Source organism: Aspergillus chevalieri, chromosome 7 (assembly GCF_016861735.1).
Source record: "Aspergillus chevalieri M1 DNA, chromosome 7, nearly complete sequence".
NCBI classification, from domain to species: domain Eukaryota; kingdom Fungi; phylum Ascomycota; class Eurotiomycetes; order Eurotiales; family Aspergillaceae; genus Aspergillus; species Aspergillus chevalieri.
In genome coordinates, this window is record NC_057368.1 from 249,753 (window position 1) to 274,771 (window position 25,019).

The 25,019-nt window shown below is 50.2% G+C and overlaps 14 protein-coding genes across 14 annotated transcripts; 7 read left to right on the forward strand and 7 right to left on the reverse strand.

The window, feature by feature from the left end:
• Positions 1–3,088: 3,088 nt before the first annotated feature.
• On the forward strand, positions 3,089–4,276 carry ACHE_70079S (uncharacterized protein; the record flags this gene model as incomplete). The annotated part of the gene is made up of 4 exons (XM_043282372.1): positions 3,089–3,257; positions 3,324–3,401; positions 3,454–3,594; positions 3,648–4,276. 4 exons carry the CDS (start codon positions 3,089–3,091, stop codon positions 4,274–4,276), a joined length of 1,017 nt encoding a protein of 338 aa, XP_043139758.1.
• A 269-nt stretch (positions 4,277–4,545) lies between these two features.
• ACHE_70080A (DUF3602 domain-containing protein) lies at positions 4,546–5,270 on the reverse strand (the record flags this gene model as incomplete). The annotated part of the gene is made up of 5 exons (XM_043282373.1): positions 4,546–4,677; positions 4,737–4,862; positions 4,936–5,005; positions 5,072–5,102; positions 5,168–5,270. 5 exons carry the CDS (start codon positions 5,268–5,270, stop codon positions 4,546–4,548), a joined length of 462 nt encoding a protein of 153 aa, XP_043139759.1.
• A 425-nt stretch (positions 5,271–5,695) lies between these two features.
• On the reverse strand, positions 5,696–7,030 carry ACHE_70081A (putative mitochondrial phosphate carrier protein; the record flags this gene model as incomplete). Its single annotated transcript, XM_043282374.1, has 5 exons — positions 5,696–5,785; positions 5,854–6,199; positions 6,248–6,501; positions 6,547–6,711; positions 6,761–7,030. 5 exons carry the CDS (start codon positions 7,028–7,030, stop codon positions 5,696–5,698), a joined length of 1,125 nt encoding a protein of 374 aa, XP_043139760.1.
• A 584-nt stretch (positions 7,031–7,614) lies between these two features.
• On the forward strand, positions 7,615–8,227 carry ACHE_70082S (putative cystathionine beta-synthase (beta-thionase); the record flags this gene model as incomplete). The annotated part of the gene is made up of 2 exons (XM_043282376.1): positions 7,615–7,710; positions 7,796–8,227. The coding sequence occupies 2 exons, from the start codon at positions 7,615–7,617 to the stop codon at positions 8,225–8,227; spliced, it is 528 nt and encodes a 175-aa protein (XP_043139761.1).
• Positions 8,228–8,358: 131 nt separating this feature from the next.
• On the reverse strand, positions 8,359–8,782 carry VMA21 (vacuolar ATPase assembly integral membrane protein vma21; the record flags this gene model as incomplete). Its single annotated transcript, XM_043282377.1, has 3 exons — positions 8,359–8,483; positions 8,539–8,630; positions 8,685–8,782. The coding sequence occupies 3 exons, from the start codon at positions 8,780–8,782 to the stop codon at positions 8,359–8,361; spliced, it is 315 nt and encodes a 104-aa protein (XP_043139762.1).
• Positions 8,783–9,392: 610 nt separating this feature from the next.
• On the forward strand, positions 9,393–12,773 carry ACHE_70084S (uncharacterized protein; the record flags this gene model as incomplete). Its single annotated transcript, XM_043282378.1, has 1 exon — positions 9,393–12,773. One exon carries the CDS (start codon positions 9,393–9,395, stop codon positions 12,771–12,773), a length of 3,381 nt encoding a protein of 1,126 aa, XP_043139763.1.
• Positions 12,774–13,191: 418 nt separating this feature from the next.
• ACHE_70085S (M18 family aminopeptidase) lies at positions 13,192–14,943 on the forward strand (the record flags this gene model as incomplete). The annotated part of the gene is made up of 6 exons (XM_043282379.1): positions 13,192–13,267; positions 13,326–13,387; positions 13,444–13,545; positions 13,605–13,740; positions 13,801–13,893; positions 13,940–14,943. The coding sequence occupies 6 exons, from the start codon at positions 13,192–13,194 to the stop codon at positions 14,941–14,943; spliced, it is 1,473 nt and encodes a 490-aa protein (XP_043139764.1).
• Positions 14,944–15,274: 331 nt separating this feature from the next.
• Positions 15,275–16,385, forward strand: ACHE_70086S (DSC4 family protein; the record flags this gene model as incomplete). The annotated part of the gene is made up of 2 exons (XM_043282380.1): positions 15,275–15,483; positions 15,542–16,385. The coding sequence occupies 2 exons, from the start codon at positions 15,275–15,277 to the stop codon at positions 16,383–16,385; spliced, it is 1,053 nt and encodes a 350-aa protein (XP_043139765.1).
• Positions 16,386–16,612: 227 nt separating this feature from the next.
• Positions 16,613–17,589, reverse strand: ACHE_70087A (ATP-dependent Clp protease proteolytic subunit; the record flags this gene model as incomplete). The annotated part of the gene is made up of 5 exons (XM_043282381.1): positions 16,613–17,025; positions 17,096–17,237; positions 17,284–17,309; positions 17,358–17,376; positions 17,431–17,589. 5 exons carry the CDS (start codon positions 17,587–17,589, stop codon positions 16,613–16,615), a joined length of 759 nt encoding a protein of 252 aa, XP_043139766.1.
• A 173-nt stretch (positions 17,590–17,762) lies between these two features.
• Positions 17,763–18,902, forward strand: ACHE_70088S (uncharacterized protein; the record flags this gene model as incomplete). Its single annotated transcript, XM_043282382.1, has 1 exon — positions 17,763–18,902. One exon carries the CDS (start codon positions 17,763–17,765, stop codon positions 18,900–18,902), a length of 1,140 nt encoding a protein of 379 aa, XP_043139767.1.
• A 79-nt stretch (positions 18,903–18,981) lies between these two features.
• ACHE_70089A (4-nitrophenylphosphatase) lies at positions 18,982–20,373 on the reverse strand (the record flags this gene model as incomplete). The annotated part of the gene is made up of 4 exons (XM_043282383.1): positions 18,982–19,745; positions 19,795–19,863; positions 19,974–19,995; positions 20,089–20,373. The coding sequence occupies 4 exons, from the start codon at positions 20,371–20,373 to the stop codon at positions 18,982–18,984; spliced, it is 1,140 nt and encodes a 379-aa protein (XP_043139768.1).
• A 237-nt stretch (positions 20,374–20,610) lies between these two features.
• Positions 20,611–21,945, reverse strand: ACHE_70090A (replication factor C subunit 2; the record flags this gene model as incomplete). The annotated part of the gene is made up of 4 exons (XM_043282384.1): positions 20,611–20,775; positions 20,831–21,637; positions 21,691–21,769; positions 21,827–21,945. The coding sequence occupies 4 exons, from the start codon at positions 21,943–21,945 to the stop codon at positions 20,611–20,613; spliced, it is 1,170 nt and encodes a 389-aa protein (XP_043139769.1).
• Positions 21,946–22,717: 772 nt separating this feature from the next.
• On the reverse strand, positions 22,718–22,942 carry ACHE_70091A (uncharacterized protein; the record flags this gene model as incomplete). Its single annotated transcript, XM_043282385.1, has 1 exon — positions 22,718–22,942. One exon carries the CDS (start codon positions 22,940–22,942, stop codon positions 22,718–22,720), a length of 225 nt encoding a protein of 74 aa, XP_043139770.1.
• Positions 22,943–23,263: 321 nt separating this feature from the next.
• Positions 23,264–24,976, forward strand: ACHE_70092S (uncharacterized protein; the record flags this gene model as incomplete). Its single annotated transcript, XM_043282387.1, has 1 exon — positions 23,264–24,976. The coding sequence occupies one exon, from the start codon at positions 23,264–23,266 to the stop codon at positions 24,974–24,976; it is 1,713 nt and encodes a 570-aa protein (XP_043139771.1).
• Positions 24,977–25,019: the final 43 nt, after the last annotated feature.

The following is a 25,019-nucleotide window of genomic DNA, read 5'->3' on the forward strand; positions in this document are numbered from 1 at the left end:
CCCAGACCAAGCCTGTTCTCCACTTCTCCGGGGAACGGACGCTCCGGTAGTCTCAGATATTGGCGCCAGATCCATTTTAGGATTGGACGCTGAGCAAACAAAACAGATAACGCGAGATGATATGTTCTTGTTTTGATGTTTATTTTCAATAGAGGTTGTTAGGTTGCGTCTGATTATTATTCAGAATTTGGTTGTATAAATACTTCGACCCTAGCACCCGCAACAAATATATCTTGATCCGAACCGAACACAACTGAAATCACCTCTTTCCCTCAACATTCAATCTTTGAAAATTATTTCATTACTCTTCCTTTATACAGCAGGCACCGCATTTATTCATTCTTCTAGCTCACCGGGAATTTTGATGCAGAATATCAGAGCATATCAGACAACATGGCGTAGCTTCATGCATTCTGCACGGCGCATATCATTGAAGCTTGGTTTTGTCTTTCCCGCCAGTCACGAGCATATCTGACGCAAATTCGCAACAGTTCTCGGGTGATACCGGTAGCACTCTTGTAAGTCGGGTGTGCATTGTCATATATGCATAGCATATCGTCAGGTATTGTGGTCGAGGATGATGTATGGCATAGGGTTTGCTCCAAGACTTTCAGTCGAAGCTGCATAGAGTGATAGCCTGGAATGATATCAGACGTTGGACGTTGGTGTTGTATTCCTCTCGTTCCTAGCAAGACTTTTTTGTATATACTCACGCCGCTTCGATTAATCATTCATTTGCTTTTTTCGTTAGACGTTGTGTTCAGCACCTTCACACGGGTTCTCACCTGTCCCCCATATACTTGTAGTACGTATATTCAAGACTTGCTAATCGATATATTAATCGGCCCACAACCTGGGTCTCACTCGTGGCAAGGGTATCATCAATTATGCAGAATGTTGCCGTAGGCAGATGTGTCTTGTAGTGCTGTTCATCTATCACAAAACCAGTATTAGCTAGACTAACCATGGTTGTTTGTCTTTTCTGCTGTAGAAATGGCACACTTGTAAGAGACGACCTTGTGACCGCTATATCAGTCCGTACAGAGCTCATCTTCGGTCAGATTCTATCGAAAGTATCCGTCTAGACTTAACTCGTGTCAGGAATACAGATATGATGTACGGTGCAGATGCAGAGATGCTGATGTGGACTCCGCACTCCGTATTCAAACCGGACGGGGATTGTTCAGGGATATTTTCCGCAATGGACCTGCGCGGTTCGGGAACCGAGCATTCATTGCGATTGCAATACAAATGGTAGCAGATGTGCGGACAGAATGCCATCATATTATAATTCTCAGCCATATTCAAGCTGATGGGAAAATGGCATAGCTCATGTCGGCTGTTCTGTTTTCTTGGTACCCTATGCCATCTCCCACTGATCATCAGCGTTACTAAGACTATGTAGGAAAATCATAATCAACCCCCTTCGGAGCCCTGACCGTCGATAAAGCCGGCCGACGCAAACTTATCCTTTGCTTTACCAGCATGGACATCTGCATGGCCGTAATGAGCGACTATATCTCGCAGCCGGACAATCACGTCGCTGTGCATGCAGCTGTGACATTTATTTTTCTTTACTTCTTTTACGTGACAGGCTGCATTGACCTTGCTTATCTATACTGCTCGGAAATCGCCCATTCGCCGTCCGCACGCAGACTACGGGAATGTCGACAACGTCCTCGTGACGCCGCATGGGTTTAGTGCGTTGGGGTGGAAGTATTTCTGGACAATTAAAATGTGTTTTATCCGGTTCGAACAGCGAAGAAGGTCCAGAGACAACCGGGACCACACGGGAAGTTGATGGAGCTGCACGAGGAATGCATTGGTTGAGATCTCAGATACTGCCAAGCATAAGCTGGATTGAGTTCTGACTTTGGATTAATTAAGTGCTGACCCACTGTATGGAGCAGATCTATTGCTTCCGATATAGTTGATCTGATATAGAGTATGAGGCCGTATATGAGTGTAAACGGTATAAACACACCGCGCTGTATAATCCCCTCAAACTACTTGTAATAGCACGTGTACCTGAATACGTCCGTATTTGACTCAGATCGATGCAACCATGGCTTGTACCTGACAGTGCATAAAGTTGTGCAGGCGGATGCAAAGCACCGATCCATACTTTCTTTATGCATCTCAACGACACCCCTGTACTATCAATCATGATACACATATACAAGTATGCCTTATGCTCTACTCTCGTCTACTCTACTTATTCTGTTTTGTATCCCTAAAAGCACTCCGTACTTTGTACGGAGGTGAATGCCGAGTTAGTCATCACTTTGGCACGACCCACGGATCGTCCGGGGCCCCCGGACCAATCAAGATGCAGCCTAGTTGTGGCTGGACCGGCCGGGTGGGCGGTCAGCCAACCAGCTTCGAAACTGTGATACACATGGAGGTATTTTTAGATTTTTTTTTCTTTTCTTTTTAAATCGACCCAGTGTTTGTATGGAGAGTACAAAGACGAAGAGATGTTAGTGTTGCCATGATAGAATAGAATAAAATAAAATAGAATAATAGTATAGTATGAAGCAGATAAATGACAATCAGAGGACAGTGCGACGAGAACAGAAAATGATCAATATCTGATCAACATCGCGGGCTGTATAGAGATAATGCGCTGTCCTTGATGAACCGCCCCTCATTGCGTGGCACATGGCGTCAACTGGGCGAACGCCGATACAGTTTATTCATCTGATATCTGCATCGAATCCGCTCTTTATATTTCCCTCTTTTCTCTGCGTCTTCTTGCTCCTCTACGCTGTACAGTCTCTCGTTAACTTGTACTTACATACTACATACTATCCCGTCCTGTCGATCGCTGCCGTCTCGCAGGATCATCATACTGTACTCTGCCAACTCAATTGTTTTGCGGTGACTGTCACTTTCGCTCAGCTCGTCCCACTCGCTCGCTCTCGGTTACTTGCTCCAAGAATCGCCATAAATTTCGCCGTAACTAAGACCTCCGACTAGTTCATCCTGAGTCCCCAACGGCCGAACACGCTATCGGACACTAAGACCCAACGGGGCGTTTGCCGAAACAACAATAAATAAATAAGGGACCTCTTAAGACCTGCCAAAAATGCCTAAACACAATCGCGGTTTCAGTTTCGGGAGCAAATCTTCTAAGTCGCATCGCTCCAGCACTTCCGCCAACAGAGTCGCTCTTACGGAAAGTGCTGAGGAAAAGCAGAGGCGGAATTTGCAGACCAAAGCTGATCCGACGCTGGCCATGAGTGAATTGCAGCCAAGTACGTTTTTCTACATATTTTCACCAACTTTTAACACAACCATCTCAGTCGCTAATTAATTATCAGTGGCGGTCGCGCTTGAAAAATCCAATCTGGGCAGTTTGCGCGACATGGCGCACAAGGATCAGTATGGGAATGTCATCAGTATGTGTTCCGTTTAGCTGCTAGCGACTCTAACTAACTTTTGTCTCTACAGCTGATCCCGACCTCTCCAATCCCACTCGTCCCCGTCTTGAGCGTCCTCTGGATACTATTCGCTCTTTCGAAGTCGCCATCGATGGAACCTACGCCAGCAACAACGCCAACGCCAGTCGTCCCGCCTCGTTTGTGAGAAATGGTAAGTACACTGTGCCATCCGCCATGACAACCTGAACCTGCTAACAAATACAGACGAGCCATCGCCAGGTGATTTCAGCCGTCGCACGAGTTACTTCGGAGCAAACGCACACCCCTCCCGTCGCGGCAGCTACAACGACTACAACCAACCCAACAACCACTACCCCTACCACCAGAACACCCACCCCCCTCGCCCACGCCATCCCCGCATGACCTCTAACCAGCCCTACGGCACCCCGCGCAACGCCTACGCACAGAACGGCCGCCAAAACAGCTACCAGAACGGATACCAGAACGGGTCGTACGATAACATCACGGCGATGTCGGGCTCAGGATCCGGGTCAGGAAGCCACTCTGAACCGTACAACGGCACCGACCCCAGCTCTGTGAACAGTTCTATCGACCAGCTCCAGCAGCAGCAACAAATGCAGCCACAGCAGGGCAAGGGATACGGACCGGGGTATGACCAGCCAATCGCACAACCAATGGCACCGCCTGCTCCGCGACACGTTTTTGGATTGGCGCCAGCGTCAGATCCCAGCGCTGGGGGACCGGTTGGTGGTCAGCAAGCGGCGGCTATGGGTAACCGGCGGCATTTGCGCAAAGCGACGAATGACTCCGAAGCTAGTGCGGGCAGCGGTAAGCGCAAGAGCTGGTTTAAGCGGAAGTTCAGCAAGTCTTGATGATTTGCGTCCACAGCCATTTTTCGCCTTCTTGTTTATGTTTGATACCTCGCGGCTCAAGGATATAATATTTCTTTCTGTCATGGTTATGGGTATGGTATCGTTAGGATGGGCGCGGTTTATCTCTTATATGTTATGCTTACGAGGTTACGATCGATACACGGTTAGTTTAGTTCTGCTTTACTGTTAATAGCACGGAATAGTATATGCCATGGGTTCTCGCTTGTCATCACGCATATTCGTAATCATAACTCCAAGATAACGAAAGACTACTTCCCAAACCCAAACAAATGTTTCACCTTATCCAACAAGCTCATCCCAATCCGTTTCCTCTCCTCCTTCTTCTCCTCTTTTTCTTTGGCGTGTTCTTTGTCCAGGTGCACGTTTCCTTGGCCGCCGCGCTGTTCATAATCAACATAATCAGTCCTGATCAAAAGTGGTAGAGGGGAGGGAAGCGTACACCAACATGAAAATCCCCCTCACCGGAGGTCGGTACAATCGCGGGCTCGGGGACGATGACGGCATCGTGCGGAACGCTGGTTGTTGGGGGAACGTGTTGGGAGTTGATGTTTCCTGCTCCGCCGCGCTGTATGGAATAGCATAATCAGTATTTAGATTGCGTGTAAGGATGTGTACGGAGAGGATGGGGACAGACGTACACCAGCGGAATAAGCACCATCACCCTGATCACCATACGGTCCTTCGCGGACGATAGCAGCGTCGACGTACCTAAGATATCATCTTATCAATGTCACCCATATTCTAGAGGGAAATCGGGGGGGGGGGGGGGAGTACGGCGTTGGATCCGGTGCTATATTCCCTTGTCCTGTTTTGTTTCGTCGTCAGATATACTGGTTGAAGATGAATTGGAGTGGGGGAAAGGAAGAGTACCTCCTCGACCATGCGAAACAATCGGTTCGTTTCTTTCGTTGTGAGGCCGCGAGTCGAGGGATGGGATGTGGGTGTGGGTTTTTACATTGTCACGTTCGCCCATTTCGTTATCGCGATTCCGGGAATAGGTATGGGTACGGGGTATCAGATAAAGATGTTGCTCGTTTGTACTTGGTCGTGGTATCAGATAAGATGTTGTTCGTTTGTACTTGGTCGTACTGTATATGAGTGAATGACAAAACGCAGCAAGCTCTAGTATATACCACTCAAATTAGAAAATCCTCTCTATACAGCGATGCGACAGCGACAGTATTTATACGAGTTGCAATCAACGAGGATACCAGGGGCATGACGTCGACTCCGAAACTGATAAGATAGGGATCTGATAGAGAGGTTTGATTGGTTCGGAGCGTGTACTTTAGGTTTACTGATAGGGGCCATGTTTATCCCTACTTGTAGATTATTGAAAGTGACATGAATGTATCGACTAACTACAACTCCGTACTAGCAGATTCCTTTTATATGTGTCTATTTTGACTGCTTTTCTTGGCCGCCGCCGGTCGTCGGAAGGCCCATGAAGATTTTGAATGAGTCGTAGATCATCCATTGCAAGCCGGTCTACGGAGTACCCTATGTTAGCTCCGCTTGATATTAAGGGATTGCGGGATGAGGTATGGGTAACATACCAGTGTTCCAACCATAACAATTCTTACAAACAATCCATTCCACAATCCTCCGAACCCAATATCCTTGTAGATTCGGCCCATGGCAGCGCCAAACGCCTCGCCTGGCTTCCGGCCCGCGTTCAACTTACTCACCATCACATCAGCCGGGTGCGAGACCACGGCGCAGAGAATACCGGCTAGGTAACCACCGCTGAAAGCAACTGCGGTCTGAGCGCCTTTGTTATAGTCGGATTTCTGGCCCGGGAGGTACGAGTAGATTTTCTCAACAATGGTTTCGAAAGAGGCGAACTTCATCATTGTGTAGGGGATTTGGCGGCCCCAGAGGGGGTAGAGACCCTTGTACAGACTGGTGATGTTAGTATTGATTCTGATTGTTGGGGGGGTGGTGACATACCCTCCATAACCCTCTTTCGAAATGACATCTGCCAGCCCGGTAAAGGTTCCTCTGATATCCGGTGGAATCGTCGTCTGCGTGCGCACCTTTACAGCTTCGAATGGGCACAGCGCAACATCCGCGATCAATTCAGCAGATGCACTAGCGGCAAGGTACAAGGATGTCTTCCACTGCGCTGCCTTCTCGGGACCGACGAGATCACTGTAGAATTTCTTGAAGTATTCATATCCGCCGTACTTGAACGCACCTTGGGCCTGTTCTCGTCAGCGTAGACAATAAAATAGGAAAATCTGACGCACGCTATATCCAAAGAAGGTCGGACTCCAGCCCGTAAACACACCCCTCATCCCCTCCACAGCACGAATCTTGCTAAAAGCCTCCAGGTTACCCTTATACAGGTTCGCATCGACCTGTCGTCGACACTTGATCAAATCCAACGGCGTCACGGCAGTATGTGTCAAGCCCTACTCAATTAGCCTTCTCCTTTCCGACAGGGTGTAGGGAGGTGCTCACGCAAGCCAACAGTCCACCAAACGTGCAAGCCGCATAGTACTTCCCACTCCATGGCTCGATATGACCGGTCTTGGATTGCGCTTTTTGGCTGGCGAGGTCGAATTCTCGGGATGCTTCGGAGGTTACGGCGTTGGTAGCTTTCTTGGTTTCTTCAATTGCGCTCCAAGCCGGGAAGGGTTGACGCTTCGTGGGGGCAGGGTCTGCTGGTTGCATCCTGTTCTGCAGAGGATTGGGGAAAATAGCATTAACTGTGTCCTCGGATGGTAGCATATTGAATACCTGGCTGAAAGTATATAGAGATGTATCTGCAAGAATCTTGACAGTTATAATTGAAGTGACGGGATGCCGACTGACCCGAGTCAGCCTCGTATTTAAAAGCACATGACGTAGGTATCTGGATTCTTTTCCGAGGACAAGGAACGATCCTTTCAATGGGTGCCATAAATTGAGTCATTCTATTAGCCGTGCTTGTCTGATCATGTGCCAGCTTTGACTAATGCTCATCCTGTGTTCCGTAAGAAGTATATCTAACAGCCCTCCGCGGCTCTCCGCGGCCCTGACATTCTGCTGTTTCTGCCAAGCGAGCACATACAATCAAATAACACCAGAATCAATTGGACATACATTAAGAGAAATTCTTCATTGACCTATTCACGTTGATGTCCCAGAAGTACTCTGTAGTACAGGGTAGTAGAAAGATCACTGATGGTGGGCCGTTTATCCGATGAACGCGCTGATCCCGATCCGGTGGACCTGATCCAAAAATGGCAAACTCAACCGTCATCTGTCAACCACTCTGACTCTGTACGCATTAGTACACTATACTACACACACACACACACACACACGGCAATATGGCCTCGTACGTCGCAAGCGAGGCGCTCGCCCAGCAGCAATCTGCTGATACTGCAAAAGTTCCCCAGGGCCGCTGGGCGGACAAGTACCGCGGGGTATGTATGTCCCTCCAGTGGGAGCTCAAAGCATGAAATGCAAAAAAAAAAAAAAAAAACAGACTTACTAACAGGATATCGATAGGCCACCGTCGAAGACCTAGACCCTCCGCCAGCCCTCTCCGTCTCTCCTAAAGACTCCATCTCCTCCGCCCTTCTGGCCGCCTACGAACGCGACTACACCCACTTGACCGTTATCTCCTCGACACGCTCCCTCATCGGATACCTCAGCATTCCGCATCTCAAGAAACTACTCCAAGATGGCACCGTGAAGGAATCAGAAACCGTCTCGTCGGCCATGCAGCGATTCAACCGCAAACGGGGAATATACCGAGTCATCACTATGGAGACACCATTGGAGGAACTGGAAGAGTTCTTTGAGACTGAGATTGGGGGGAATGGAGAAAAGCGAGAGAAGCAGGGGTTTGCGGTTGTTACGGATGCTTCTAGAAAGTTTGTGTTGGGTGTTGCGACCAAGGCAGACTTGGAGGAGTTTGTGAAGAGGAGGCCGACATAATCGGGTCTTGTTACAGGTTATGGCGATTCATTGTAAATATGAGACTGGAATTGAACACTAGTCAAGCAAGAATACCCGTAACGCCGTTGCCATTATCATTACAAAGCCATATTGATACACATGCCAGCACATCACTGGGCTTTCTTCCCCTCCGCAGCTCTTTCGCCTTGATCCTCCTGCCATGCGACGAAGATATAAGCAAACAGGACAACATTCGCGGCCACTGCTGCTGTAACCCCGGCCCATGTGGAGTTTCCTGTCCAAGAATTAGTAGAGCTACCAACCAGTCCATTGATTTCAGAATAGCTTACCACTGAAAATGGAGTTCACAGTCAAGAAGTACATGCCAATGGGGGCCGCAACCATAGCGAGAGTGAAGCCTAGGAGTTTGAAGATGACATTGCTATAGCCAGTGTTAGCATGATTAACTCAGACCTTGGAAATCTCAGACACATACGCAGGAACGGCGGGCGTGACATCAGAGTTGGCTGGAGCGTCTTTCGGCGCAGAGGCCACAGCGTCAGCATATGACTTCTCAGGACGACGGCTGGACATGTTGATTGTTGTGGTGATGTAAATGTAATACGATGGACAATATGCGACAAGTGACGTTCAGTCCGGATCCGAAGATTTGATAAAGCGTAATCAACTAGACCTTGGATATAGGATAGAGTCAAATACGACACAAGAAAAGTCCCTTTTGATTGTTGAAAGTGAATTTGAGGTTGACTATTGTTCTGTTTCTGGTGAAGACGGGAATGTCGTTGTCCGGAGAAATCCATCTGGGGATGTCCGATGACGACCTAATTGGTCCGTTGCATTTCTTATGGGAGGACAAGCACATTTACATTGATATTGATTGTAGCTTACAGTGGAAATTTTAATCTTCATCCCTGGTATAATTTCTATATAATTCAATATGTGTGGTTTAGCCATGTATAATCTGTAGGCCATGGCACCTTCCTTGTCTGCACGAACACGTGACCTGGCGCGTCGCGTCCAGAAAAAGAATTGGAAAGAAGGGAAGGATTGGGGTCAAAGTGGTTGATACTGGCAGACTATCGCTTTAATACTACTACAGAGCACTTATACTGTATCCCACTGCATGAGTCTTTCGCTATAGTACCCTATTCTTACTGACTGCGTACTTTCGACTTTGTCGACCATGGACGATTCTGTCCCCGGCAGCCCCGTCAGCAAAAAAGTCGTACGCAGCACTCCTCCGACCGACGACCAACCCGCAACTCTCCCTCTGTCAGACCAACCACAACCAGTCACAACGCAAAAGCCTGGAGAGACGCAGCCCTTGACTCCCGCCTCGCAGCGTTTCACTACTCAGCCTACCCAGCTGGTCGACGATCCCCGTGCTGTAGTCCAGGTCGCCGCTTCCTCTCCACCAGGTCCGACTTCGACGACTACCGCCATCTTATCCTCCTCACCCTTTCGTCCTACCCCACAACAAGGCGGTCCTCTGTCAAACTCCTTGGCTCCTGCTGGAACCCAATTCCGTCCCCCGACATCGGCCGGTCCTGCCAGACGGGCTCCCGTGGTTGATTTGGACGACGACGGACCGACGTATCGAGGCGGCTCGTCGGACGAGGAAGAAGACGAGGAAAATACGGATATCAAACCGGCCCAGTTTACTAAGAACTCCCGGAGTCCCGAACAAATCATGGAGTCGCCTGTTAACAACGGCGCAGGCGCCGCGCCAAACGATCGATTCAAGCAGATTACTTCTTCGTCCGTATACGACCCTAACAGCAGCCATGGCGCAAAACGTCCTGCTTCCGAAATGGGAGGCAGCATGAAGGGAATGGCCGTGAAGAAACAGCGCCAGGACGGCCCGTCTCGCGCTCAACCGGTTGTTGCTCAAATCTCGTCCCTTGATGAGATTGCCGATTATCCCACCCGATCCAAGGTCGAGCGCATGATGAAAATCATGACAAACAAATCCATACAGCAGTGCTTTGAGGCTATGGTCGTCAGACGTGGTATTTTCAATGATGCGCTAGAATACCTGGTCGCTGCGGAGGAGCAGGGAGGCAAAGAGTCGGACGATGAATTGAGCGTTAAAGCTTCCGGCGCAGCGCCGGCGAAGCAACAAATCAAAGCGCGTGGTACAATTCAGGACAAATGGTCTTCGATGCGCATGCCGAACGCAATCCCACGACCCTCATCGCCGCAAGACGACAAACCCCGAAGACGCTTGGTGAGAGGTCCCAAGAACCGCGAGCCCTCTCCCGCGAGCCCCATTCGATCTGAGGCTATACCACCCAAGAAGACCGGTCGATTGGTCAAGGGACGCAGGCAACCATCACCTGCTCGATCGGAATCTCCTGAAGAGCCAGTGGCCATGACTGAGGATGACTCGGACTCCGGTGTGGAGGAGACGCAGGGAGACAGCGAGTTGGAGTTGAAGGTCCTCCGTTTCTTCAACACCTGCCAGACTCTGGAGCTTGCAGATATTGCTGCCACCACGGAAGAGCTTGCAAATGCGGTCATCGCCAAACGGCCGTTCGGGTCTTTGGATGAAGTGCGCATTGTCCCTGCGCCTACGGCTGAGCAGACTGCGAAACCCAAAGGCAGCAGAGGGCGTAAGACGCCAAAGCCGATTGGAGACAAGATCGTTGATAAGTGTTTGGACATGTGGGTTGGCTATGAGGCAGTCGACTCTCTTTGTGCCAAGTGCGAGGAGCTTGGAAAGCCTCTCGCAACCGAAATGAAGAAATGGGGCGTGGACATCTACGGCAAGAAGGATGGGGATTTCGAATTGACCTCTATCGACCCGGCGGCATCGCATGATTCTGGTATTGGGACACCGGCCAGCCAACGTTCTGAAGATGATGAAGATGGTCCGAAATCACGCAAGGGCCGGTTTATCGGTCAACCTGGAATAATGGTCGAGAATTTGAAGATGAAGGATTACCAAGTCGTCGGGATCAATTGGTTGTCTCTGCTCTTTGAAAAGGAGCTGAGTTGTATCCTGGCAGATGACATGGGTCTGGGAAAGACCTGCCAGGTCATCGCATTTTTGGCTCATCTGTACGAGAAGGGCATCAAGGGACCGCATCTTGTGGTCGTGCCCTCGTCGACAATTGAAAACTGGCTTCGAGAGTTCCAGAAGTTCTGCCCGACTTTGTCAGTTATGCCGTACTATGCTGGCCAGGCGGAGCGCGCGGTCATCCGGGAGACCATCGAGGACAACCGCGACAGCATTAACGTGATCATCACCACCTACACCATCGCCAAGGCCAAAGTCGATGCATCGTTCCTTCGCAGCATGGACTTCTGCGCTTGTATCTACGACGAAGGGCACATGCTCAAGAGCAGCACGTCTGTCCTGTATGAGAAGCTTATCCGGATCCCAGCCCAATTTAAGCTTCTCCTCACGGGTACACCGTTGCAAAACAACCTCCAAGAGCTGGCCTCTCTATTAGGTTTTATCTTGCCCAAGGTTTTCCAGGAGCGCAAGGACCAATTGCAGTACATCTTCTCCAACAAGGCGAAGACCAACGAATCGCATACCACCCTTCTCTCTGCACAGCGGATCGAGCGCGCAAAGTCGATGTTGAAGCCTTTTGTCTTGCGCCGCAAGAAGCATCAGGTTATTGACTTGCCGGCGAAGATTTCGCGTGTCGAGTGGTGTGAGCTGAATGCGTCGCAAAAGGAGATCTACGAGCATGAAAAGGAAGAGGTGCGCAAGCTTGTTGCTGACCGGGCCGCTGGTAAGAAGACGGGAAGCAAGTCTGCCAACATTCTGATGAAGCTGCGGCAAGCAGCCATCCATTCTCTTCTGTACAGACGGCATTACAACGATTCGGTTCTGAAGCAGATGTCCAAGGCGTGTCTGAAGGAACCGCAATGGTCTCTTTCTGACCCCAATGTCATCTTCGAGGAACTGCAGCCTTACAATGACTTTGAATGCCATACCATGTGCACGACCTATCCGAAGTCGCTCGGTAAATTCGCTCTGAAGAATGGTGAATGGATGGATTCGGGCAAGGTCAACAAGCTGTGCGAGCTTCTTGAACGATTCAAGGATGATCGCATTCTGGTTTTCTCCCAATTCACCATGGTTATGGATATCCTCGAGCACGTGCTTGAGAACCAGCACGTTGGCTTTGTTCGACTGGACGGCCGGACGAATGTCGAAGACCGCCAATCCATCCTTGACGCGTTCCATGAACGGACAGATATCCCCGTCTTCCTCCTCTCGACCAAAGCCGGTGGTGCAGGTATCAACCTGGCATGTGCCAACAAAGTCATCATTTTCGACTCCAGCTTCAACCCCCAGGAAGATGTCCAAGCGGAGAACCGCGCTCACCGTGTCGGTCAAACCCGGGAAGTTGAAGTCATCCGACTTGTGACCAAGGACACCATCGAAGAGCAGATCTACGCGCTGGGTCAGACGAAGCTGGCGCTTGACCAGGCTGTTGCGGGAGACGAAGCGGACTCGAAGAAGGGTGAAGAGGCTGGTATGAAGGTTGTTGAGGACATGGTTTTTGCTGATATGGAAACGAAGGATAAGGGGGAAAAGTCTACTTAATATTTCCATCGTTATTGTTTGCTGTTTTACTTAATTGCTGGTATTGCTTAACTACATAGTTGGTTCTGTTTGGTACTAGCGACCTCCTTGTTTATTTGCATATTAAAGGATATGACGGCAGCGTCTTTTATGGATACTGGTCAGGGTGCCAGAGGTGTTTGTACTGTTCTTCTTTTGGAGACGGTTAGATAGCTTTGGTTTTGGGTGTTTTTGTGGAGTGAATGAACAGTCCAAGGACTATTAGAGCAATTGGGTTCTTCGTTGCAGTATTAGGTCTGTTTACTCTTGTCTGTACTTGTAGTGGCGTTCATGCATACGATAGTCGAGGATTCATTCTCCGCCCTGACCGCCAACCAACCGCCTTATCATGACCTCCACCTTCCGCATCTAACCATCCTCACAACACAACACCGCGACAATGACTTCCGCTCTTGCAAAGAACCTCAAGCAACCGGCATTGGACTTCCTGTCCTTTGTCAATGCCTCTCCAACCTGTATGCCGCCCTCCTTAGTGTCCCCGAAAACCAAGCACTAACCATATCTCTTACTTAGCGTTCCATGCGGTGCAATCCGCCAAAGAGCTTCTGAGCAAGGCTGGGTTCCAGGAGATCAAGGTAGCTATGGACAGCTCCTGAAGCAAGTAAATGGATCTGGTGCTAAAACAATACAGGAGAAAGACTCCTGGGCTTCGACATGCCGCCCCGGTGGGAAGTACTATCTCACCCGGAACCACTCCACAATTGTGGCTTTTGCCGTGGGGAAGAAGTGGCAGGTATGTCTAACTTTACAGATTCAGGCTGGGTCCAGACATGACTTACTGAGGCGATGTAGCCCGGTAACCCGATCTCCATGATCGGTGCCCATACAGATTCTCCCGTTCTGAGAATCAAGCCCGTCAGCAATAAGCGTGAGGCGGGATATGTTCAGATTGGTGTAGAGACATACGGTGGTGGTATTTGGCATTCATGTGAGCCGTTTCAGCAATCTACGCTATGCATGGCTTGATTTGAGATGCTAATGGTGCTAGGGTTCGACCGTGACCTGGGCGTTGCAGGTCGGGCTATGGTCCGCACCGGAGACGGATCTATTGTACAGAAGTTGCTGAAGATTGACCGTCCAAGTATGTTTCTCTAGTTACAATGTCTGGGATGATGCTAACTAGATAGTCCTCCGTATTCCGACATTGGCTATCCATCTTGACCGCCAAGCTGACTTTTCTTTCAACAAGGAGACGCAGCTCTTCCCGATTGCTGGTCTCGTTGAGGCTGAGCTTAACCGTACCGCTGGCGCCTCTGCAAGTGCTGAGGCAGAGAGTGGTGGATTCTCTCCGTTGAAGGCTATTACTGAACGTCACCATCCTTACCTTGTGGAGCTCATTGCCGCAGAGGCTGGTGTGAAGCCTGCCGATGTGCTTGATTTTGAAATGATCCTATTCGATACTCAGAAGTCCTGCCTGGGTGGTCTGCTTGAGGAGTTCATTTTCTCCGCGCGTCTGGACAACCTTAACAGCTCTTACTGTGCTACTGCTGGTCTGATCGACTCGGTGGCTGACAGTTCCGCTCTGGACGAGGAGACTTCCATCCGTCTCGTTGCGCTGTTCGACCACGAGGAAATTGGAAGCCGTTCCGCTCAAGGCGCTGACTCCGACATGCTCCCTGCTGTCATTCGTCGCCTGTCTGTCCTCCAGGCTTCCTCCAACAACGCCGATATGAGCACCGCCTACGAGCAAACCCTGTCCAGCTCCTTCCTCCTCTCCGCAGACATGGCTCACGCCGTGCACCCGAATTACACAGCCAAGTACGAGGCCGATCACCGCCCCCAGATCAACAAGGGTCCTGTGATCAAGGTCAATGCCAATGCCCGCTACGCAACTAATTCCCCGGGTATCGTCCTGCTCCAGGAAGTTGCCCGCAAGGCTGCTGAGGACGGAGGTGAGGGTGTGCCGCTGCAGCTTTTCGTGGTCCGTAATGACTCGAGCTGTGGAAGCACCATTGGACCTATGCTGTCTGCGCTTTTGGGTGCTAGGACTCTGGACTTGGGTAACCCCCAGCTGAGCATGCACAGCATTCGGGAGACTGGGGGTACTCATGATGTTGCGCATTCGATTCGGTTGTTCTCGAGCTTCTTTAAGCACTACTCTGACGTGTCGAAGAATATATTTGTTGATTAGCTGCAAGCTGCCATTAGGAAAATACAATGATCATCATGCCACTGCCACTTGCATTATGACCGTAGCTGCACAGAAACCGTTATTGTATGCAATAGCCGTTTTCGCGATATCATTGGTTAGCCGGTCCGAGATAAGTCCGCCGCCGCCGCCTCCACCATCGGCATCGGACCTCACCCTCAGCGTCACTAGTCACCAGGCCTACTCTCATCTGGGGAATTTTACTGGAATAAATTCGATGAAGATTTTATAAAGAAAGGGGAAAACAAGTGAATCCACCAGTCAGCAGTCCAGTCCGCATTGCTCTGACCCGCTCATGTCCCCATGACCCTCTATGACAACCCCAGATATCTATCGAGATGCGGAATACATCACTGACGTGTTCACCACGCCGTCTGGTGCTTCCGAGTCCGAGTACGACTTCGGGCAAGATGCGCGCATGAAGAAAGTCCAGGCGACTGCGAAGGTCGCGTTGATCGACCGGGTGCTTCGCGATCTGGATATCTTGATCTATTGCGAGTTGTCTGCGCTATATTACATGGAGTGCGTTCACCCTACACTGGAATACCATTTGGCAGATGAGGTTCTAATAGGTGTATAGCTGCTCGATTCTCCTATTTCTCTTCCGCGCAATAATACAGCTTATCTTCTTCACTCCGAAAGCTTCACCCTTCGATCCGACCCGCAATCAACCGTACATCGGCGCGATATTCTCCAGTAACATCTTTTGCATGATATTCCATGCCTTCTTTATATGGCCGGAGGTTGATGAAACGACACGGGGGTATCTGCATGGGGGTTTGTTTATCGATTTCATTGGGCAGAAGGGGCCGGTTTCGGTGGGGAGGTTGATATCGTTTGATTTGTTGGTTATGGTGGTTGATTTTGTTATGCTGGGGTTGGTTATTGAGAGGGTTAGGACTGTGGATTCGACTTCGGAGTCGCAGTCGCAGTCGCAGTCGCAGTCGGGGGCGGGTGCAGAGGCAGAGGCAGAAAGACAGCAGGATCATGATTCGGAGGAGAGGGGGGTTCTCCGGGATCAGAACAGAGACGACGGGATTGAACTCGATGAGCTCGTGCGCGGTGAACATACACCATCCACACAAACAAATAATCCTAATACCACCGCCAATGACATTGACGACGAACGGACCAACCTCCTTGCAGAACCCTCCTCCAACGCGCATACCAAACCCACCCACCCCCTCGATATCTTCTCCTCCGGCGAATACATGCTCATGGACATCGGCTTAATAGACATCATCCGCGATCAGTGGCACTATAGCCCTTCTTCAATGTCTTCGGGACGATCAACAACTACTTCATCCGCGAGAACTTCCCGGACTTCTCGCTATGTGCCGTCGGCAGAAACAGCTGCGTTTCTTAGAGAGAGGTTCGGATTGCAGGTTAGTGCTGATGGGAGCGTTGAGCGGATAGAGAGATGATTTCATTTCTTGCTTTCTGTTGCAATAGAGCGTTGGGCCGCGGATATGATTGCATGATGGCCTTATTGGAGTTACATTGGAGTACAAGTACATATATCTTCGCTTTACAAATCAATATCTGTACAGAAACCGATTTCATTGCCATAAACGAAGAATCCATAATCATCAATTGATATGGACATGACCATCATTAATGTTACAACCATAAGCCACCTCCATACTCAAACCTATGTAGCAGGCGGCTTCCCCTCACCTTCCTCCGGCTTAACCCTCCGATCCAAAATCTCATCAATAATCCCCATATCCAGCGCCTCCTGCGCCCCCATAAAATAATCCCTCTCCATCAACTTCTCAATCTCATCCAAACTCCATTTCTTATTCCCTGTCAAATGCCTCTGATAGATCTTATTCAGCTGCTCGCGCACGCGCAGGATCTCCTTCGCATGGATCGCGATGTCCGTCGCTTGTCCGAAGTACCCGCCGGAGGGCTGGTGGATCATGATCGAGGAGTGTGGGAGACAGTAGCGTTTGCCTGGGTGGCCGCCACAGAGGAGGAGGGAGCCCATTGAGGCTGCTTGGCCGACGCAGATGGTGCTTACGGGGGCGGCGATGTAGGACATTGTATCGTAGATTGCGAGGCCTGTCATTCACCACCGATTAAATTAGCTATGGACATGTGAATGGACGAAAGGGACGGGAGGGGAACGAACCGGCTGTTACTGATCCGCCGGGGGAGTTGATGTAGAGGTGGATCGGTTTCTGAGGGTTATCGGCTTCGAGGAAGAGGAGTTGGGCGACTATGGAAGCGGACATGGATTCGTCGACTTCGCCATTGAGGCAGATAATTCGTTCCTGCATCGTTAGCTATGGGTCCCATATCGTAGGACACCGGACGTACCTTCAACAATCTGGAGAAGATGTCATCTGGTTAAGGTTAACATAGTTTCTCACATCATAGTATTAAGGACATACAGGTATGCCAGCCGCCTCCCTGTACAATTCAATCAGCGCAAATCCTGAGAGTCTCGAAAATCGGGTTACATACCACTGTCTCCGTCACAAATGGCGTTGGAGTCCATGCCCGCGGCGGACTGCTCGATAGCGAAGGAGCGGAGCTCGAGAAGCTCCGCAACAAGCCCGTTTGGAGGGGACTGTAACTGCGACGGGCGACGCGGCCCAGTCGTAATAAAGAGCGTGTATTCATTGTGATAATGTAATGAATGAACAGGATGAGAAGAATGGGAGGAAAGCGTGAGGAGTGAAGATAGCTACTCCGATAAAGGCGCGGAACGACGTGATGCCGCCGCGGAAGAATCGCGCCGATCTAATCTGGATCGAGGCCGTTTTCTTGTTTGAGCGGATTGAACACAACCCACCATGGAGTGTTCTCGCCAGCGCATTTCCTACGCTTCATGGCGTCTACGAGTCTTTCGGCATTTATTCGTGCGTCCGACTACCCTCAGTCCGGTTCCATCTCGCAGAAACCTCTCCTCGTCCAAACAACATCTCCGAAAAAATGACCATGACCTCGACAATGAACCTTCCATTCGCCCCTCCCAACTCCTCCCCAAATCCCCCCTAGCCTCAATCCCAACTGAAAAGAAACGCAAACTCCGCGCACCACCCGAACGATTTCAAGAACTCTCCCGAAACCCATGGGCAATGGCGCTCGCCTCCCCACTCCGAATGTGCACTGTAACAGGAACAAGAGTCCCCAAGGCCTTTTTAGGCGACTGGGGTATGATACGACGCTCCGACGCCGCAGATCCAGAGAAACTATGGATAATGCCAGTTGGATTGTTGAAAGATGAGCTTTCGCGGACATTGAAGGGACCGTTGAACTTCCTCAAACTCCGGATCGTTGATCGTCTTCCGCTGCTGAAGCAGCTTACGAGACCGCTCAGTCGGTCAACCGGTGGGAAGAAGTCGCCGCTTGTGAAGTTGGTTCCGCAGCGATGGAAGCATCCGTTTGGGCCGATGACGAGTCGGGAAGATAGACTGTTGGTTTGGAGGGGAGATATGCCGGATTTTGTATTTGGGCGGTTGAGGAAGGATGCTTTGAAGAAGTTGAAGAGGGCGGGTGATGAGCATGAACAGGGAAAGGATAACAACAGTCGGGTTTGGAGTATTGTTGGATTGGATGGGGAATCTGGGGAGGCTCTGGTTGAGGCATTAAAGAGCGTTGAGACCATTGAGCGTATGAGCTCTGGTGCAGTGTTGGTCATGGGCCAGACATCTCAGACTGATTCTCAGTCTAGAGAGATTGAAGGACCCCAAAAGCTGGTTTCGAACTTTCCAGACTATGTTACCCTGCCTCAAGTCCAGTCGAAGGTTCCGGTATTCGATATTTCTGTCCTCTTGTCTGAGAGTGACATGAGAGATCTCAGAGCACATGACCAGCGTTTTCAGACTAAAGCTCTGTTCCTCAGACCCGATGATTCGACCTCCGTCGACGCGATCCTGGCATTGTGGAAGCTGAAAGGCTTCATTCGACATGACGAACAGTATAGACCCTAAGCAGCATATTAACGAACTCTCACCACATCTATGGATATCCCTGTACAATATTTATCAAATCTATCTACTACATAACCGTCTATGACTGAACCTCCAACAAATCAGACAACTTATCCAGATACGCCAACGGCTTGATTGGCCCAGCCACAAAATCCTCCTTAGTGCTAACCCCAGTCAACACAGCCAACGTCCCCCCAAGCTTCCCCTCCAACCCAAACCGAATATCTGTGTTAGCCCGATCCCCAACCATACAAGCGCGACTCCGATCAAACTGGAACTTCCCCTCAATAGCGTCCATCATCGCCTGGTTCGGCTTCCCCAGCGACACAGGCTCCTGCCCCAACATCATGATTAACGGCGCACTCATCGACCCGGCGCCAGGGAACAGGGTCCCCGAGTTCGGAAGCGTAGAATCAATGTTCGTCGCGAGGAACACCGCCCCACGCCGGATGTAGTGGTAAGCCAGCGCAAGTTTCAGGTAGTTCAGATGGAAATCCAATCCAACCAGCACGACACCGACCTCAGGGTCCAAGATGGAGGGATCACCAGCCGCAATGCGCTTGTAGTCCTCTGGCTTAACGTCGCGGAGGAAAGCGGGGTCTGTGCCGCCGATGAAGGGGACATTCTCGGACTTGAGTTCTTGTTCGATGCCAGTTTCACCGACGACGAAGACTTTGCGCTTGTTCTCAGGGAGGTTGAGGATGCGGGAGATATAGATTGAGGAACTGTAGGAGGAGGAGAAGATTTCTTCTGTTGAGCTTGGGATTCCTAGGGTCTCCAGTTTCTTCTTGTAGTCTGCGCGCGACTTGGTGCTGTTATTTGTGACGAAGACGACTTGCTTGCCTGCGGAATATTAGCTCTCTGTTCCATCCTGCAGTGCGATTGTGTGTACCATTGTTCCTCAACAGCTCAAGCGTCTCGACAGTCCCGGGGAAGAGGTGGTCACCGGACCAGAGAACACCTATTCAAGACCTTGAGTCAGTCCACGCTCATTCAATTCGCCATACTTCGTTTCGCATTCAAAATATCTCCATATCGTAGTTACGAGGGCCGGCGAGAGGCATCACGAACCGTCGCAATCGAACAGGAAGACCTATGAGCAACAAGGCGTTAGCATAGATTAGCATAGACCATCCTATCTTTGTATCAAAGAACGCAAGGGATTGAATATATCAATTCAACTAACATCAAACTTATCCAGAAATTCCTGCAGACCAGCCTTGTCGCCGGTCAGATAGCGGGGTTTGGTAGTCATCGCGGGGTACTCGCTCGAAGCAGCCATGGTTCTTGTTGTTTTAAAAATTTTTCTTTCGTTCAAGTATGGGAACTTATATGCGAGCTTTTGATGTGAAGGGCGAGACCAGAAACAAGTGGAAAGTGAGTCAAGTTGGCCGGTGAGCAGACTGGATCTCGGAAAGACGAACGGCTTCGCCGCTTGATATCGGAGTGCTACAAGTAGGGATGACTTCATATCAACTATGCCAGTTATAGAAAAGAAAAATCTGAGTGATTGCTCCAGAACCGGATTGAATTAATCTATATGTTTGGAATAGCATTGATTTCCTATTACAACTCATGCAATCGTAGCTTATCCGTTTCTTCGGTCCAAATCGGAGGGAGTGGCACGGACGCGGTATGGTGTAGTACCCCAATTGGAGTCTGGGGCATGTATGCAAATAAAGTAGAGCGCAGTCATCAAAAGTGAAGCCTATGAACCACCAAGGATCCCGGAGATCTGAAGCGCCAGATCCAAAATCGAAAGATGCTCATCTGCACCGTCCGCCAGACGTTTATCCATTTCAGAGAAGGCCGTGACGATCTTGTTCTTCTGGATATCCGGTATAGCGTCGTTATAGACAACTCGTCGATAAAACTGAACGACCGTTAGCAATGAGTTCCGCAGTCAATCCAACGTCGATAGGACTAACCTGCGTCAACAACTGAGCTGCACTCCACCCATCCGCAACAATATCCGTGATAACAGCAGAAACAGCCCCGTACGATGAACCAATCTTCTTCGGCTGTATAGCCTGAGTCAAGCTGTCCAACACATCCTCCGGGATAACTCCCGCAATCTCCTCCACCATCCTCACGGTGATAATTTTCGAGTTGTCATCTGTCATCTCTGAATCTTCATCCCCGTCCTTCTTGCCAGCCGCCCGATGTGCCCCTACCAACCGAGCAGCACTCTGCATATAAGTGATAGAGCGTCGCAAATCTCCCTCCCCACAAGTAATCAACCTATCAACTACCCCATTTTCAAGATTCAATCCCTCCTTCTCGGCAATATACCCCAATCTTGTCCCCGCAGCGCTGTTATCCAACGCCTTGAATCGGAACTTGCTGCATCGACTTGCCAGCGGCTCGATAATTCGGGTGACATAATTACAGACCAGACAAAAACGGGTGATTCGACTGTACTGTTCCATCGTCCGGCGGAGAGCCGATTGCGCATCTTGTGTCATGCTATCTGCTTCATCGAGGATGATAATCTTGAACGGCGGGCAGGGGTGCTTGGAGAGGTACTCTGCGTCTAGGCCTGTGGGCTGCACGAGTTGTGTCCGGGCAAAGCCCTTGACCTTTTCACGAACGATGCCGATACCTCGTTCGTCGGAGGCGTTTAGTTCGAGGATACGAGAGCGGTAGAGGGCGGGACCGAAGAGGGATTTTGCGAGGGCGAGGATGGTAGATGTCTTTCCGGTTCCTGGGGGTCCGTAGAAGAGCATATGGGGGAGCTTGGTCCATTAGAATTTTGTTGTATGATTATTCGCAAAAGGATTGAGCATACATTAGAAGCGTTTAATGTCCGTGACAGCACTTTCGTCGTGTGGTCTTGCGCAGCGACATCGTCTAGTGTCTTTGGTCGGCTATTCTCTATCAGACATATCTCTTTAAACGATGTCCGGGAAACAACCGTGACATACTATTTCTCAACCCATGGCTGGAGCTGCTCCTCTCTCGGATCTGTTGGCTTCTGCTTGGTACTGCTCGATGCGGCTGCGGCCGCTGCGCGGGCTTTGTTGTTGAAGAAGTTGGCAGCCATTGCTGCGAGTATCTGAAATATGAGAAATTAGGGGTAGAATTTAAACTGGAAATGTATACTGGTAGCCCGACGTGAGCTCTTGCGGACCTCCGATGAAGGCCGTGTCGGAGACGCGTGATACGCGACACCACTGTAATTAGCTGTGGCGCAGAGAAGAGTGCTCCAGCCACATCTATGAATATCAAAGTGTGGCTGCTACAATATAAAGTAGTTACGAACAACATAACGGGCACCTCCAGATATGACATTTTATACACAAGCTGTCACCAGGCAATCATTGCTTCTGGTTTGGTAGATACAGACTCATCTCAAGGCTCTTGCTATACGGCAACGTGAGGTTTCTAAATCCGTTATCCGGGGCACGCAGATATTCAAGAAGATCCTTATACCGAGCAGAGGCTCCGGAAGCATTGTCAGTGATTACGACTGCACCAGACCTCATTGCTGGCTGTACTAGTTTCAGTACCAGAAGGGCCAACGGGGCCCAGACTGGAGTGAACTAGCCAGTTGGGCTAAGAAACGGGAAAGGAGTAGTCCACTTACTGTCCAACAGAAGCATATCAATCGTTCCTAGATCGTACCTCAATGTCTCCAGCAAGTCCCCTTCTCTCAACTCAATCACATCATTGATGGAGCTGACGCACTCCTCCCAATACCTCCTGGCTTGAGCTGCTTTACCTGGCTCATGCCCCGTACCAATGACCTTTCCAACACCACCAAACGTTGCGATGTTAAACGCAACAGCAAGCGCGAGGTAGATGGTACTGACGCCCTAAGAGGTGCCAGCCTCCACGATTGTTTTGGCACCTGTCGCAAGACAAAGCTGGTAAATGAAGTGGCACTTGTCCTGGCCAAGAGCGATGAATTTATCGCGCATATTCGCGTCAACGGTATTTGGCTTGTAGGCGGATGTATCTAGCTCCGCTTCCGCAGCCTTCCTGGGCTGCGGACTCAACGTGGAGCCGGTTGAGCAAGGTGAGCGTTTGCGCCGGGACATCTTTCAATGGATGATTGCCCAAACGGGAATTCGAGGGCTGGGAAGATATATTCGATGATACAATTCCGATAGTTAACATGGTGAGTAATGAGTCATTTGGTACCAATTGCATTGAAACCCACTTCTATGCTATCTAACGAATAGATTTGGACTCGCAATTCACAATATTTCTACATACGTGCCTATGTGACGGCTCTGACGACATTACCACCGTATCCGCAGATCCCGCAATACCCGTAACAACCACTTTCCCGCAACTTCCATTCACGTATCATATCGCGACGATTGTCTACCACTACAGTGAAATAGCACCGTGTCAAAATGGTGCAAACAACAGGCCAGCTCAAGCGCAAGCGCGCACGTGTGGCTTGCGAGCCCTGCCGTGAACGAAAGAGGAAATGTGATGGAGAAAATCCGTGTGATACATGCAGCAATTGGGGATATGAGTGCTACTACCAATCCAGTCGAAATTCGAAATACAGGGCATTGGTTTCTTCCGCAGAGTCCTCATCGTCTGGCGCTCCGCCCAGTGGCAGCGGTGTTAGTGCTGCCAGCACGGAACACAATCGCTCAATCAATCCGCACGGCGTGGTTCGCAGTCTCTCTGCAAATTCCGGCGCTGCCTTCGTGCGCAAAATGGGCCTCAAAGTAGATCCAGCCAATGCGCCTCGGTTAAATCTTTTCGGGTGGAATGTGGGTGCGCGACAGCTGTCCTCGGGCCTGGCGACGGCCGCTTGCCTGCCGATTGTTGACATCGTCGCCTTGGGGGATATGGTGCATCTGGCCCATATCTACTTTAACAAGGTTGACCCGTGCTATGGCTTTATTGATAAGCAAGTTTTCTTCGACCATCTCAATACGCGGTGGCGGTCCAACAGTGGTAGCAGCATTTACGATAGTGTACTGGCAGGAGTTGCGGCGCTTGGGCTGCTCTTCTCGGAGCGAAAGGTCAAAGTCACAGAGCTACATCTTATGGAGTCTGCTAGGTTTATCCTTGAAAGTTACGACGGTAGTACTGCACCGTCTGTGGACCTCGTTACGGGTTGGATGCTGCGTGTCATCTACATGCGGATGACTGCGCCACCATACTCGACTTGGCTTGCTAGTTCTACGTTAATGCACCTTATTGAGGCTGCAGGTCTTCACCATGAAGCTCCCGACGGCATGTCCCTCTCTGACGCCAAATGTGATCCAGACATTCGGCGACGCTTGGTCGGCGTTGCCCAGCATCAAAACATGTGGCCATCTTATGATCTTGGCCTGTCGAGAGTGTCTTTGAAAGTTGACCTGTCTTTACCTCTGTCGCCACGGCCCGGGGACTACACGGCAGAGCTACTAGGTCTGCTGCCGATTTCTACCAGTCTGGACCCCGAAGAAACGCAGGACGACTGTGACTTGCAATGGTCTCTAGTTCAAACTCTAGATAGGGTGCACACACAACCACCATCTGTACTCGCGCAGACGAATCTGGTCCTGTGTATGCTTCGACGACTGCATCTATTGAATATCAACACATCGCCCGCCATCGCAGATCGTGTTCTGGATTTAATCCAGAGAGCACTACGGTCCGCGCGCAGCATGCTCACAAACTGCTGTCCATGGCAGCATGTTGCCAACGTACCATTCCATATCATCACCATTCTTCTCGAAATGGACACATTCGCTTCCCTCGCTCAACTCCCCGAGGCCATGCAGACCCTGAAACTAGTTGCATCTACATACAACACCGCTACAATGCGCGAGGCCTACGCTACTGCTAGACTCCTTGTATTTCTTTACCAACAACGGCGATGCCACGATGCTCGCCTGCTGGGCAATGTGCTTGACGTTGATTCCCAGCAAGAGCCCGGCTCAGCTGGCTCAAAGGCCCAAATGCCGCGCGTTAGTCCTAATTCGGAGGAGATGCCCTTGTTGGAGGAATTGGTTGCCGATATGCCTAGTTTGCAAGGATTTGATTTTGATCAGTTCTTGAATATGGATATGCTTCGGTCGGCGCAGGGCATGGATGTGGGATCTTTGGGGGAGGATGGTTGATTTGTCATTTATTAAAATACCCGGATGTCACTCAGAAATGTAA